Raw genomic sequence first — 15,917 nt, 5'->3', positions numbered from 1 at the left:
AGAACATGCCCAACCCAAAACCATGAACTTGGCCCTTCAAGGAGAGTGTCACCATATCCAGAACCTGCTAAACATTTTGTCCAGATTACCTTTCTAGATTGAGATATCCTTTCTCCTTGTAAACATTTTGAGTAGAATTGCTTGTTTCACAAGTATGTCATGTGATAAATCTAGATTTTACCAAAGGGATTAAAAACAGGATTCTACTGTTGGAACATGGCCATACAGTCCGAAAAACTCACAGCAACCCAGGATTCTACTCTACCCTCAAGATAGCAGCCAATATGGTTGTTCTTAATATGAATAAAATACAGTCCATTTTCTAAACTGGATCGGTTCAAACATGGGGTAGCTATATGCTGCATACCATAATTGTGGCAAATGCTACTCACATCTGTTGGGAAATGGTAAAAATACAGCAGATTAATAGCAGTTTAGTGAATGAATGCTCTGTACCCATTTCAGACTTCTCAGTTGCGGCCAATTCAATGGACTATGGTGCTTTTGCCAGCCCCCCCCCCCCAAACTTGGCACATTAATTTTTCTTGTGCAATTTAAACTAATTGCTAAACTGTCATATTTATTTACGTGAAGGGAGAGATGTCCTGCCATACTCTAGCTTTTTCAGTCCAATGAAAAAAGGGATCACAAGCAGAATCTGGCTTATTTTCAGGTCTTCTCAGTTTGATACAGGCTTACTTTTCCTCATTTCCTAAAAGCATGGAAGCATGCCCAATCTCTACTCTTTGGAAAGTACACTATGTTTCAAGCAGCAAGGATTTTCCTTCTTGAGAAATTCTATTCAGCTCCTACCTAATTCTACAATTTACATTGCAAAAAGCCTGTCAGTACAAGACAAAAATAAAGAGCAATTAAACTATTTTTCTCTGCCACCCCTGTCTTGGCCAAGAATTTAGTACTCAGAAGAAAAGGATTTTTATCCTGAGATAACATTGGAACAAGTGATTCCAAGTGCATGACAGTAAGAGATGTTTGTTAATTATTTCATTTTTTGCCCTTAAATTCTCACTATGGTAAAATTAAACTGAGAATCATGGGTAGAGTACACCTATTGAGTCAATGCAATGTTGACTAGCATTCAGCAATTGATTCAATAAAAATAAATCCTTGTTAGAATGAAGCCCATAAGTTGTTTCCTATGTAGTGTAGTTTTATGAAGAACTCTCTTCTCAAACCTTGGAAATCTTTTTTTTCCCCAAATCAATTATATTTTGTATGACTCTCACAATATATATCCTAGAATTTAAACCTGGATTAAGGTTCCTTTCTGTGCTTTGTCTTTTAGACAAGGACAAAATTTCTCAGCTCTGCTGATATTTAACTTTTTACCCAAGAAGAATAATGAAGACTGAGATAATTGCTTGCCCTTTGTCAAGGCTCAATGCTATGGAAAGCTTTTGGCCTTGAAAAATAGTTCAAAGAGAGATTGCTACCCATTCAAGAATAAAAGTGAAAGCCACTTTTAATTTTTAAAATGTGTACATGAAAAATGCCAGGGATATGGATTTTTTTTTTACTTAAACAATTGTTGAAACTGAATCATCAGGATGAACTCAACTACGGAACTCAAACATCTGGAAGTGATCGTCTTTCTTCAAGCAAACCATTAAGCCAACCTAATATTCTTTTACCTGGATTTTATTTGTTTACCTGGATTTTAACTCACATCATCTAGGAAATATCTCATCTAGAAAGAAGACATATTACAAAATATATATTTAAGTCTGCAGAGTGAAGGGACAGGTAGAGTTGGTTGATGCTAAGAATCTCTGTTAAATCTAATTGACATTTGCAAGTAGATTGGATCCACTGTATCAACGGGGCTTGCGTATGTCAATAGGTCTTCTCTAACTGAAATTTTTAAAGGGATTTGGGTCATGGGAAAACATAATGTAGCATGTGACCTGCAGGCTACTTCTGGACCCACTTTAGTGCCTCCTTGTAGCCTCCTCACTAATCCTTTTGAACTTCTCACATAAAAAAACCAAGAATGATTTCGGAACAATTTTTGCCTGAAATCAGACAAAAACACATAAAAACACATTGAAATACTCTATCTCCACAACGATCCCAAATCTCTGTGCTACCCCACAGACAGCTCCATTTGTATTACTTCCTGTTGCCATTTTGAGAGGGACTGCAGAGGAAAACGGAAGATTTTTTACTTGTGTGATGTTGGGAATGGAGGAGTGGTCCCTGGCCAATGTCAACCACACAGTTGACACCTCAGGTTTAGGTCATTCTCCTAGACTATGTGACCATTTTTTCTGGTGTTCAAAATAGGTGTCCACAAAGCCACTGTATCAATAGCTTAAAGCAGAGTTTCTCAAACTGTGCTCCTTCAGATGCCTTGGACTTCAGCTTTTACAATTCCTAACAGTTGGTAAGCTGGCTGGGATTTCTGGGAGCTGAAGTCCAAAACACCCAGAGGAGCACAGTTTGAGAAACAGTGGCTTAAAAAAAACACATAGGAGGAGTACTGCAAGGTACAATACCTTGATAAAGAAAAAAAATGTGCAATCCAAGATGCATCTACACTGTAGTCTCAATGCAGTCTGACATGACTCTAACTGACATGGCTCAATGCTCTGAAATCTTGGGATTTGTAGTTAGATGAGGTACCAGCATTCTTTTGGCAGAGAAATACCTTCTATAACTTCTATAACTACAACTCCTATGATTACATAGCATTGAGTCATGGCTGTCAAAATGGCATTTATTCTAATTTAATGTAGACGTAACCTAAGAGCCATGTAGACAAAGATCTTACAGATCTGTTTTAACCAATAAATGCTTCCAATATTAGCCAACCGTGGTAGAAAATCAGGTCAACTTCACTCTAGAATGGCAGGAGTGCTGTTCCTACTATTTTCCAGTGTTTAAAACTATAGAAAATCTGACTGACTATAGTCAAAACAAACAAGAATTGCCAATCCTTTCTCTGACCAAACATGGAACAAGAACCTAGATCTGTACAGTTGTTCACCTGCTTGTAAACAGGCAAAACTGGAGGAAGGAATGTGAGTGAAAGTATCATTCCCAAACTGTCACCATGGCATTGACGATCACAAGCTGAGTATGAAAATCAGGATAGGGCTCTACAGTTATGCTCCAGGTTGTGAAAGTTTTGTCAGCAAAGTTTCAGGGTGTGAGATGACATTGTGCTATGGGGTTTATGTGCACACTCATATCCTTGCCTCTTCTTTCAAGAAGGTGAATGTCTACATACTGTAGTACTATAGTGGGAGGCTGATTAGCCCTTTAACCTTGCTATTTTCTAACAACTGTGCTCCCCTAGTCACTATTATCCTTAGTGAGAAAAATAGTTTGGTCACTCTACAGCTACTGTTAAGTTTATGTGGTCAGGAGAACAAAAAAAAAGTCAATGGAAGCAGTGAACTGGGACACCATATGAAAGGGCAGAAATGATGGCATCTTCCTTCAAGGAAGAACTGTTTGAAGATGAACCCATAATTTTAAAAAGTGAAGTGGGAAAAGCAGGCACAAAACTTGGGAAAATAAATCACCAGGAACAGATGGCATACCAATAGAGCTGTTTCAAGCTGTAGAGAAAGATGCAAAAATCTAACAAACCCTAGAAAACAAAGCTGGACACATTTAATGTGCATTTTAGTCCCCAAGAAAGGAGAACACTAATGACTGTAATAAATGAATTGACTATTGCAGTGATCTGCCATGCAATCAAAGTGATGCTCACAAAAATATTTTACTGTACAGTACATCGAGCAAGAAATGACATAAATCCAAGCTAGCTTCAAAACAGAAGATAAACTAGGGATCGCATCACAAATACATGTTAGATAATGGAACACACACCATTTCAGAAGAAAAGAAGCCCATGCTTTATAGATTTCAGCAAAAACTTTGGCTGTGTAGATCTTGAGAAATTATTGTTTGTTTTTAAAGAAGTGGGAAAACCATAACATCTTATTGTTCTGACCTATACTCTAGACAAGAATCCCCTGCTAGGGCACAATGTGGAAAAAACACAAGGTTTTCCAATTGGCAATGGGATCAAATAAGGCTGCATTTTATCACCTTACCTGTTTAATTCACATGCATATCTTTAATTGTTGATGTTTCTTCCCCCAGTTTTCAATCCTCCTTCTAATCTAGTTTTCTTTATGAAAACTAGAAGAAACATCAATAACATAAGATTCTCAGATGGCATCACATTATATGAAGAAAATAGCAAAGACTAAAAACAACTGTTCAGGAAGATTAATAAAGAAAATATAAAAGCAGGATTACAGTTGAATATTAAGTAAGGGTAATGGCAACAGATGATTTACATAACTTTACAGTGCATAATGAAGACAATGAAATAGTTAAAAGATTTTTCCATGTTTGTCTCATTCACCAGCCAAATCTGTTAAAAAATCAGAAGGGAAAGGTAACAATGAACAAACAATGTAAGATCTCAAAGTGTAAAGTGTATTATTAAATACCAATGTCAGAATCATCCAGGACAACGCTGACATAAAGAAACTCAATTCACTTAAAATGTAGTGCTGGAGAAGAGTTCTACAGATACTACTGACTTCTAAAAACACAAATGAATGGATCTTAGAGCAAGCCTGATTTTTGACTAGCAGCAAAAATACTGACACGTTGTACTTTGGACATATTATGAGTTGATATGACTCACTGGAAAAGATAAGATGCTTGGTAAAGTGCAAGGCAACAGGAAATAGACAGTACAGGTATATTAATTCAATTAAGGAAGCCACAACTGCTTTGTGTATTCAAGACCCGAGGAGAGCAGTTGGTGACTAGGCTCTTGGAAATCTCTCATTCATTAAGTTGCCATAATTAAAAGTTGAATTTGAGAGCAAATAACAATAAAACTAATAAAAGTATATGCAAAGTACATAAAAATAATGCCAGAAGAAATAGCATCCTCGAATTATTAAAGTAATACCCTCACATCTACTCTATTTGTTTTCTAAATTAAAGTTTAAAACATACAGCTCCAGAAGACACAACCAGCAATTTTTTAAGACTTAAAAGTTTTGCAACTATGCAATGCGTTTAGCATGCAAAGGATGTATCAGTGCTATATTCTGTCACTTCATTTCTAGTTTATATTTGAGGCACTGCTTCTAAAGGCCAGCCCACAGACCATTTCTACTGATATGCCAACACGCAGCAAATGATGGAGGATTGGACAAGAGGTCCATCTCAGACCAATGAATCTCAAAATTCCCTTCTAGGGATGAAACAATATTTAAAGGATGACTTATGTGGGTCTGTTTTGTAAGGAATCAATCTGTGACTTTATTAGGATCTTAATATTTTGCTGCAAGTTCAACTCAGCTAATAATGGATCATCCAAGGGGATTCTTGGGTCTGTGAGGGCAACCACTTGCGCTCTGGATCCTTGTCCCTCTTGGCTGGTTAAGCTGGCCAAAGATGGGTTGTTGGATTGGTTTGTGACCATAATAAATGCTTCTCTGATTCAGGGGTCAGTTCCAGCCTGCTTTAAGCAGGCGGTAGTAAAACCGCTACTAAAAAAGATGTTAGATCCATCTGTTTGTAACAACTACAGACCAATTTCCAATCTCCCGTTTTTGGGCAAGGTTCTGGAGCGGGTGGTGGCCACGCAGCTCCAGGAGTTCCTCGATGACAATGATTTTCTGGTCCGCTCACAGTCTGGCTTCAGGCCTGGGTACAGTACCGAGACGGCTTTGGTCGCCTTGGTGGATGACCTCCGTAGGGAGCTGGACAGGGGGAGTGTGACCCTGCTGGTTCTCTTGGACATCTCAGCGGCTTTCGATACCATCGACCATGGTATCCTTCTGGGGAGGCTCTCCGGGATGGGGCTTGGTGGCACAGTTCTTCAGTGGCTCCCGTCCTTCCTGGAGGGCCATTCCCAGATGGTGAAGCTGGGGGACACCTGCTCGGACCCCTGGCCTTTGACCTGCGGGGTCCCGCAAGGGTCTATCCTATCCCCCATGCTATTCAACATCTACATGAAACCGTTGGGAGAGGTCATCCGGAGTTTTGGAGGGTGTTGCCATCTCTACGCAGATGACACGCAAATCCACTACTCGTTTCCATCTAACTCCAAGGAAGCCCCTCGGATACTGAACCAGTGCCTGGCCGCTGTGGCAGACTGGATGAGGAGGAACAAGCTGAGGATCAATCCTGACAAGACAGAGGCCCTCCTGGTCAGTCGCTCGTCTGATCGGGGTATTGGGTGGCAGCCTGTGCTGGACGGGGTTGCACTCCCCCTGAAATCACAGGTCCGCAGTTTGGGAGTCCTCCTGGATTCAGCGTTGACGCTTGAGGCTCAGGTGTCGGCGGTGGCCGGGAGGGCTTTCGCACAACTCAAAACTTGCGTGCCAACTGCGACCATACCTCGTGAAGTCTGACTTGACCACGGTGGTGCATGCCTTAGTTACCTCTAGGCTGGACTACTGTAATGCGCTCTACGTGGGGCTTCCCTTGAAGACGGCCCGGAAATTACAATTGGTCCAGCGCTTGGCGGCCAGATTAATAACGTGGGCGGGCTACAGGGAAAGATCTACTCCCTTGTTCAAGGAGCTCCACTGGCTGCCGTTCATTTTCCGGTCCCAATTCAAGGTGCAGATTATCACCTATAAAGCCCTAAACAGTTTGGGACCCTCCTACCTTAGTGACCATATCTCCTATCATAAACCCACCCGATCTCTTCGATCGTCAGGGGAGGCTCTCCTGTTGCCACTGCCTATATCTCAGGCCCGTCTTGTGGGAACAAGGGAGAGGGCCTTTTCTGCTGTGGCCCCCCCGACTGTGGAATTCACCGCCCATTGAGATTAGGCAGGCCCCCACTTTGCTAGCCTTTAAGAAAGACTTAAAAACATGGCTCTTCCGGTGTGCCTTTCGAGAGTAACTGTCATATCTTTCTTCGGTTATTTCCTTGGGATATCTATCCTCTAGACTGTTCCACTATTTTATGTCCCTGCTCCCCGTGGTTTTATTCATATGTCTTTCTCACCGAGTTTTAACTTAGTGTTCATGTGGCCTGCCCTGGTTTATATTGCTTTTTCTGAATTTTGGGTTGTAATGTATGTTATTATTTATTGTATTGTTAAATAGTGTTATGATATGTTGTTTTATATTCTGTCATATTGTATGGTTTTGGGCATGGCCCCACGTAAGCCGCCCCGTCCCCGTTGGGGAGATGGTGGCGGGGTATAAATAAAGTTTTTTATTATTATTATTATTATTATTATTATTATTATTATTATTATCCATAAATGCTCACTTTTTGACAACAAGGGAATCTGCTGCCCTGGACATAATCTCCACCAGGGAGAAGAAAGACATAGGAACCTTGGGCCAAAACGACCCTTTCATCCTGGATTCATGACAAAATGTCAGGGAAAACAAAGAATAGTTAGATGTATACTTTAGGATAGAAAATTTCAGAGAGCTCAGACAAGAGCCTGAAAAATAACCCTTGCCTAAAAATGATAAAAAGGACTCGAAAGAGTGGAGGATTCTAAGAAGTGCAATACTGAAAGCACAACGAGAAACTATTCCAATTAGAAGGAAGGGAAAAGATAGACATAAAAAAAGATATTCAAATTGCAGACATGTGTATAATATGGATGGGACTTGGTTTGACGGTAATATCTATGAAAAGGATCCAGGCTTTTACCAGTTAATTCCAAGCTGCACATGATCCAGCACTACAATATAGTTGCTAAAAGCTACTGCAGTCTTAGACTGCACTGACAAACATGATGTCCTAATCATGATAAGTGATATCTCCACTTTATTCCACACAGGCCAGACTGCATCTGGTATACTACACCCTATTATCAGCAGTACATTTGACCAAGCACAGCATGTCAAGGATGATGAGCGGTCTTCAAACCAAGCCCTGTGAGGAATAATTGAAAGAGCGAGATATGTTTACAGAGGGAAAAATAAGATTAAGGGAAGACTGAGAGATAGTTACGCATATGATGCAGTAGACATGTTCCCTATCGCACCCATGGGAAGGAACAGAAACAACTGGCAGAAACTGCAAGTAAAGCATGAAGAGAAACTTACTAACAGTACAACACTGTTCAACAGTGGAACAAACTGGATTTGAGATTGATTTCCTTTACTAGAAGAATGTAAGCATACTGAACAGTAATTTACGATTGCATCCTGAACCACAGCTCCTGAAGAACAAATAAATCAATTAAGTTCACAACATGTCAAAGAACAGCTGGTTAGGAGGTGTTGACCTTGCTGCTGAAGCATGATAGCACCAAAGATCTCTAAAATTTATGAACACATGAAGCTTCCTTATATTAAGCCAGTCTAGCAGTTTATTTAACCCTGCAGTTGCCCACCAAAATCTGATTCAAAGAGTTATGTAGGGTCTCAGGCAAGAATACTTTGATAGCAAAAATCCTTTAACTGGAGATTTTGGGATTTAATTCTAGAGAAGGTCGTCACTCAAAATGCCATTGCCAGCAGTCTGTCAGGCCTGGCTCAGCTCAGCTGTTGCTGGGGGCAGGTTTTTAGCAGAAGAGGACTCTTCGCAGTATTTGTAACAAGCTTGGGAAGTGTTAATCAGCATTTGGAACAAGGAAAAGGTCACAAACTCCAATGATTAGAGGTAGATGCTGAAGGAGATGAGCTTCAGCTGAGACAACTTTATATCCTTGTCCTGGACCTTTGCTAAGCTGCTTTTTAGTTGGACTTCTGGACGCTGGCCTTGGTTTCCTACACTTCTGCTTCAGACCCTGTTTTTATTTTTGAATTCCTAGCATTGACTTCTGGAGCATGATAACTGAATTCCTGGCTTTGGATTTATGGACTTTGACTTCAGTTTGTATTCCTGGATTATTTGGTCTTTGATATATGAACTCTGACAATTAAACTCCTGGCATCTGATTACTGGACTGTGACCTTGGCTAATGTTTGTTGCTGTTCCTGATCTGACTCGGTACTTCTTGGCTTGTCTTCACTAATTGGATTCTTGATCTTGGCATCCATCATTATCAGTTTGTGTTTTTCCAATTCTGTTATTTTGGCCAGGCCTTGATATACTTAAGTCTTATTGTTTCCTTTATGAACAAAATATGGTCTTTGGTTTATCATGCTTTTGTTTAATGAAACCTCAGTTCTGATAGCGGGACTCCTTGCTCACGACACAATGCATATGCTCCAGTTCTCTATCCATTGAGAACCTGATAGTTATGTAAACATAAGACTAATTTTACAAGTTGCAACATAGCACAAGAAAATACTCAGTAGTGATGTAGAATATTAGCACAAATCACACGGCTATATCTGAGGGAGAATCTTATTTATTGCCAGGTAACATGTTTGAGGACACTTCTACAATGACACTATGATCCATCTTAGAGTCAGTTTGGGAGGAACCAGTTTTGCTGCAGATAATCAGACTGCCACACCTATAACTGGTGTGAGGCCAGGAAAGTGATTACATTGACCATGAAACTGGCCTCAAACTGCTTTGAAGAATTTTTTCCTCATTTCCTGCAGGGATGCACATCAGCAGCAGAAGAGGTGGAAAAAAGGGAAAGTGACAGTAGCAGAGGTGATTAATTCCCCCTCCCAGGAAATGAACAGCCCTCTACTACCTAGCCATGCCCTTAAGATGTTTTTGACTGCTCCCTGTTTGGGACTTTTTTTTTTTACTGCGCTTCAGCAAGTAAGACACAAACAAATAGAAAAAAACATCTGTTATCTATTTGCTTTGTACAGAACATTGGTGGCCCTACATCAGTTGCAACACTCACAATGCCACATCACTAACTATATGAGCTAGGTATGCTTGGAGTTTCAATTAACAAAGTCTGGAGGACTTCACAAGTCCCACCACTGGTATCGAACAATGATTTGATTGCAAGCACAATAACTGACTCTTGTTACAGGCTGCTGTGTGGCTTGAGAATATTGCATAAAAGATATCCAAAGCACAGTTATGATCCCCCACCCACACAGAACAACTTGCCAGTTCTGTTCTTTTTCTCTCATGTATTCCTGCTGAGATTTCTTCCCCAAAGTCTTAGAAACACACACAAAAGGGGGGTACATGTTTTACAATTCTTTGGTGTGCATTTTTTTCTTTTAAATTTGAGGGGAAATATAAAATGTTAGAACTATAGTCTTATTTCTTACTGAGAGATAAAAAGCCAAATTGGTTCAATTCTCAACAGCTTAATGGGATACATTTATAGAATTCTTCAGAATTTGTACTGTGAATATTCCTCAGGGATTTAATTAAGGATACTTTTACCCAAAGGTGTAGTTAAGATGGATACAAGAAAAAGAAGCACACTTACACAATACACAGACATTTATTTATTATTACTGCTATTACTGGCAGTATGAGGCCAGCATAGTGTAGTGGTTTGAGCATTCGACTAGGAGATTGGGAGATCAGGCTTCAAATCCCTGCTTGGTCATGGAAACCCACTGGCTGGCCTTGGGTAAGTCACACACTCTCAGTATCAGAGGAAGGCAATGGCAACCCTTCCTGAACAACTTTCCCCAAGAAAACCCCAAAATAGGTTCACTTTAGGGTCACCATAAATCAGAAAGAACCTGAAGGCATACAACATACAACTAGAAGAATATATGTCAATACATAGGGCAGTTTAAATATATCTCACAACCTCTGAGGATGCCTGCCATAGATGTGGGCAAACCGATAGGAGAGAAAGCTTATGGAACATGGCCATACAGCCCGGAGAATGCACAACAACCCAGTGTCCAGTTGAAAGTGGGTAACTGGGACAGTTTGGGGCTTCTGCTTGTGTATCGGCCACCCCGCAACACAGCAGTCTCCCTGCCAGAGCTCGTGGGGGTGTTCTCTGGCCTGGCATTGGAGTCTCAACGGCAAATAGTGCTGGGAGACTTCAACGCTCATGCAGAGACCACTCTGTCTAGCGTAGCTCAGCTTGAGTCATGTTCCAATTCACTCCCACTCCCATCTTTCAAAGGCCTTTCCTGGATCTCAAGTGGCCAGGGAGGGATGCATTCAAGTTGCCTACTGACCTGTGGGAAACAAGGGATATTCCCAGGCAAAGTGTACCGAAAGATGATTTTACCAGTTCCTTCCCATGAAATGCAGCCTCCAGCACGCAGAATTCATTGGCAGTCTCTCATCCAAGTATTAACCAGGGCTGACTCTGCTTAGCTATCAAAATAATATGAGATTTGGTTCCTTCAGGGCATTTAGGACCTTCAATACCAGACAATCAGCAAGAAAATTAGGGGCATCAATTTCAAAATAGATGGTAGCTAACCTACTTAAATCATATCCAACCTTCTGCTAAGAAAAGGAATTTATGTTCTTACCATAATTCCTCAAAAAGAGGATAATACCAAATTCTATTTGGAAGGTGCATCCACATTCCAACTCTGAACCCGGAGCTGATGCTTAACTCCCACAGACACTGCCTGAGCCATTGCACTTTCAATTTATTCAGCCTTGCCTAAATTCCTTGGAGGGGTTTCTTTCCATAACGCCCCTCCCTGCCCCAGTATAGAGCAGCGAAGCTCTGGCCATGATGGAAGACCGCGACAGCTGCCCTGATTGCCAGCAAGATTCCCTTATGCCTTGGGTTTCCTGTCCTCAGATCCCTTGAGAGTGTCCTCTTCATCCTTGCAGAACCCAGCAGAAGATACCAGGGCAGACAAAGGGACACCTACCAATTAAATTTGAAGCTTATTCATCATGCTTTTGAGCTGACCATTATACTTCTTGGCATAATTAGAACTAGACCTATTTGAAGTTGGCTTGTTCCGTTCCTCTCTAAGCACTTGCATAAATTTAGCTGGGAATGGCACCTCAAGGGGGATGGAAACTGCTTTGAGGAAAGATTCCCCATTTTCCTGAGTCCTAAGATCTGAATCCTAAGAGGGAAGTACCACAGTGGGGAGGGACAGGCCCAGGGCTCTACTTGCTTGTCTCAAAACATAGGAAAATCTTCAACCTAAAAAAACTTTATGGAAGTGGATTATCCCCCTCCTCTTTAAAAATTCTCCTTTCTGCACTTCTCCCATACCCTGAATCAGTATTAAAAGACTCCCCACAAAGAAGTGTATATCACAGGCCATGCTGTTTAGTTGCAATAGCATTTTGCGGCACTTCTTTTTTTTGGGGGGGGGGGGGGTTAGGCTTTGGGTGGGTGGCTGCCTCAAGCCCAGAGACTTAAGCTTCATCCACAGCCACTGCTTGGCTCCGCTTAAAGCTATTACCACTCAGATGGCCAAGATAGTGACCGGCAGCACCACATGGTCTCAGTATATGAGCTCAAACTGGAGTATGATCATTCCCAGCATCCCCAATCTGGAAAAGGTCTTCAACCGTCCCTTGGAATATCATGCACCACTGAGATCTGAAAGAGCGATTAGGTGCCCATCCATCCTCCATCTGGCAGTGAGTTCCAGGGTCACTTGTGTAGTGAACATTCCCACCATGGCAATCCTGGATGATAACTGCTCAGAGCCAGGCTGCTAAAGCAAGTGACAGTTCCTTTCCAGTACTCCCTCATTCCCCTCTCTGGTCCAGCTAGTTTGCCCCCTCAGTTCCTGACTTGTTTTGGCCTGGGTCGATGCAATGTGAAAGGTAGCAACATAATGAGGTTTCCCCTCCCCCAACCACTCTCAAAGCTTCTTGGCCACCCTACAGCCCTTCCTGCTGGTTTCTTGCATTCTTCTTCCCTCCATCTTCATTGGGAGGGAAGAATCACCAAGAGAAACTTCCCTTTGTCCTATGAGCCCTTGCCTTTTTTCAAGTTAATCTTTCTGTACTCCCAGAAAATAAAAAGAGGGATTGGTGAAGGGTAAGGAGGATGAGCAGAAAATGAAGAAAATGAAAAATTGAGAGCTTTTGGAGGCATGGGGAGGCACGGAAGAAAACAAGGAAGACCCAGAAAGAAGGAAAAAAAGGATGGAGCAGCTGAAAAAACAACAAGTATGTCCAATCCGGAGCAAAGCAGGGAAAAAACTGACCTCCTAGGAATAACTTTCCCCATGTGAGGACACTGCAAGGTCTTTCCTTTCCCTGCATTATCTGGAACACTGGGAGGAGCATAATCCAAGCTCAACAACTAATATTTTTCACACATTCAAAATGTTAGGCACGGCATGGCAACGGACTTACTCCTAATTAGAATATATGTCCAGATTAGATGGAGTGGTATGTGGGGTGCTAAAAAAGGGAACTCGAGAATGCCAGCTGGAAGAACTGGTCCATGGCATGGCACCAGTTACCCAGGCAGCACTGCCAGCCAAGACAGTATAATGGCCTGGTCACCATGGTGATAGGGACCCAGATGCTTTGCAGTAACCTGATGAGTCTCTCAAAGTCTACGCATACTGAAGAAAGCTACTTAAATCTAAGGAAGAAGCGCATAAAGAATCATTCCCTATATTGCAAACATGAGTGAAATACAAGTTCCATAGAAAGCTCCTTGACAGTCTTTCCCAAAGGATATTAAGCCCATTTGGGGCGGGTGGACTGGGCCAAAGTGTTGAGCAGTCCAAGCCCCTTCTTTAGAATATAGCAGAGTATGAACAACAAAAGACCCAGAAAGCTGTGTTTGGCAAACTCCTGGGGAAGACACTGCAGGGTGCTCTTTCCTGAATCCTAGAAATGTATATTATTCCAAGCTACCACACAATAGTCCTAGCAGACATGGTAACACAAAACTCACCTTTTCAACTTCATATAGTTTTCACTGGCTGCAGGCCGGCATTCTGCACGCTGGACCACTATTCCTTCCAGTGATAGTTTTTCTTGAACAAAAGGAGATCCAAAATTAGCAATAGGAATCACAAAAAGGAGAAGGTTGATCATTTATTCTTTTATTTATAATTCTATTTATGCTTCAAAACAATTGCTCCTTCAATACAACCTGCTCAGTCCCCCCCCCAAATTGATTCATTTTTAATAATGCAAATGAGTTCAATTGTAACAAAACACACTATCGGTTTATTAATAATACATGGCTTTGTATTTCGCAATACACCCAAGTCCAGTAGAATATTGCTGATTTAGTCCATTTATAGGTAAAGGTAAAGGTTTCCCCTGACGTTAAGTCCAGTCATGTCTGACTCTGGGGGTTGGTGCTCATATCCATTTCTAAGCCAAAGAGCCGGCGTTGTCCGTAGACACCTCCAAGGTCATGTGGCCGGCATGACTGCATGGAGTGCCCTTACCTTCCCGCCAGAGCAGTACCTATTGATCTACTCACATTGGCATGTTTTCAAACTGCTAGGTTGGCAGGAGCTGGAGCTAACAGCGGCCGCTCATGCCACTCCCGCGGTTTGAACCCAGGACCTTTCGCTCTCCAGCTCAGTGCTTTAACGCACTTCGCCACCGGGGCTCCTAGTCCATTTATACTTCACCTTTTATCGCAAAAGGTCAGGATGGCCAATAATCCATGGAGAAACGCACAGTTAAAATGAAATATAGTAAGATTTCTAAAATAATAAATTGCAAATGTCTGAAGTAAATGCAGTTCAAAGAAGCAACAATACGAGACAAAACAGACACTGGCATGTTGCCTGAAAGTTTGTGGGAAAGTCTTGCTTTTAACAATTGCCAGAAAAACAACTATGGGAGGGACAACTAGATCCCCAAAGAGCAGTTCCATCGACACGTTGTCAATAACAGGAAACTCTAAAGTGAGTGGCTGCCACCAAGCCACACAATTCCGAAAGGTCAGAAGAAAAGCTTCCCTGTCTTCTCTTAACTCTCAGGAAAAAACTGGGAAGGCAATCCTTTACAGATGTGGGTCCTGAGTTATTTGAGATCTTGTACCTGAATATTATTTATTTATTTATTTATTTATTTATTTTCTATACCGCTCTTCTCCCCCAGGGGGACCCTTGCACCTTCAATGTAGCAGCCAATACTGAAATTTCACAATAGGTTGAAAATGCTGGCTTCCTTTGCCAACACAAAGAAGAAACATTTCCAAATATCCTCAAAAGGCTGCAATCTCTTCCTCTTGCACAGATTCTCCCCATGGATCTGTTCTGCCAGTATTGCTCCGCAGTCAGTATTAAGTTATCCCTCAGCTTAAGTAGATTCACATCAGCATATGATATTGTTCTGTTAGTTCAAGAGGATTTAGCAGCAATTAACCTCATCTGACCACAGCATAACTTGCCATCGTGATTGTGCTGTGACTCCCTACACTGTGCCATATCTAGGTACTAGAAAAATACTAGAATGGATATGTCATTTGTAGCTTTTAGAACTGTGCTTCGGGTCATCAACTTCAAGCTCAAATATTAAAACAATATACAGTGGTCTGCATCTTTTTCTGAACAAAATTAAAAGAAATCAGCATCGCTAAAGTGTTTTGGAAATGTGCCGTATATGACTGAAGGTCTTGAACCCCAAAACGACTGTATGAGTGTTTCCTGCCAAGATTGCATCACTCATATCCTGGCCAGCATTGCATCCCTTCCCACAATGCTTTCTCTCAGTCTTGTTTACAGGTATTTTTTTCCTTCTTATATACGGGAAGATGCCAGGCGCAGACATACATGCACCTGTAAACACATAAAAAGAGCAGCAATGCTAGTGTGTGAGGGTGAAGCTGACACCAGTTGCAAATCAATTGTGTGAATACTGTATGCATGATACAAAGAAAGCAATCACACCCCAATCTATCTATCTTACAGAATGATTCCCCAATGCTGGAACATAATGCCGGAAATGTTCCTTTAAAAGGCTCTGTGTAGAGAAAATTGAGTGTTAATTCCTGTTCTTGCTGTAGAACGCAAAGCTGCAGACCCTTCTGAATCTAACATCCTCTCTAAGGAACTAGTCATCCACATTTGCACAGTTCTTTTTGTTTTCTACATGACTACAAATATTTACAAAAAGGCAGAACCCA

At 41.5% G+C, this 15,917-nt stretch overlaps 1 protein-coding gene across 2 annotated transcripts in view; it reads right to left on the bottom strand.

The window, feature by feature from the left end:
- gtf2f2 (general transcription factor IIF subunit 2) overlaps positions 1-15,917 on the bottom strand; it is an 88,903-nt gene that overhangs the window by 28,466 nt on the left and 44,520 nt on the right. For both annotated transcript variants that reach the window (XM_062975640.1, XM_062975639.1), the window contains one exon: positions 13,722-13,803. In XM_062975640.1, the coding sequence (XP_062831710.1) occupies positions 13,722-13,803 (82 nt within the window). The remainder of the gene's footprint in view (positions 1-13,721; positions 13,804-15,917) is intronic.

Source organism: Anolis carolinensis, chromosome 3, assembly GCF_035594765.1.
Source record: "Anolis carolinensis isolate JA03-04 chromosome 3, rAnoCar3.1.pri, whole genome shotgun sequence".
In the NCBI taxonomy this organism is placed as follows: domain Eukaryota; kingdom Metazoa; phylum Chordata; class Lepidosauria; order Squamata; family Dactyloidae; genus Anolis; species Anolis carolinensis.
This window is presented reverse-complemented; position numbering and strand designations above follow the sequence as displayed.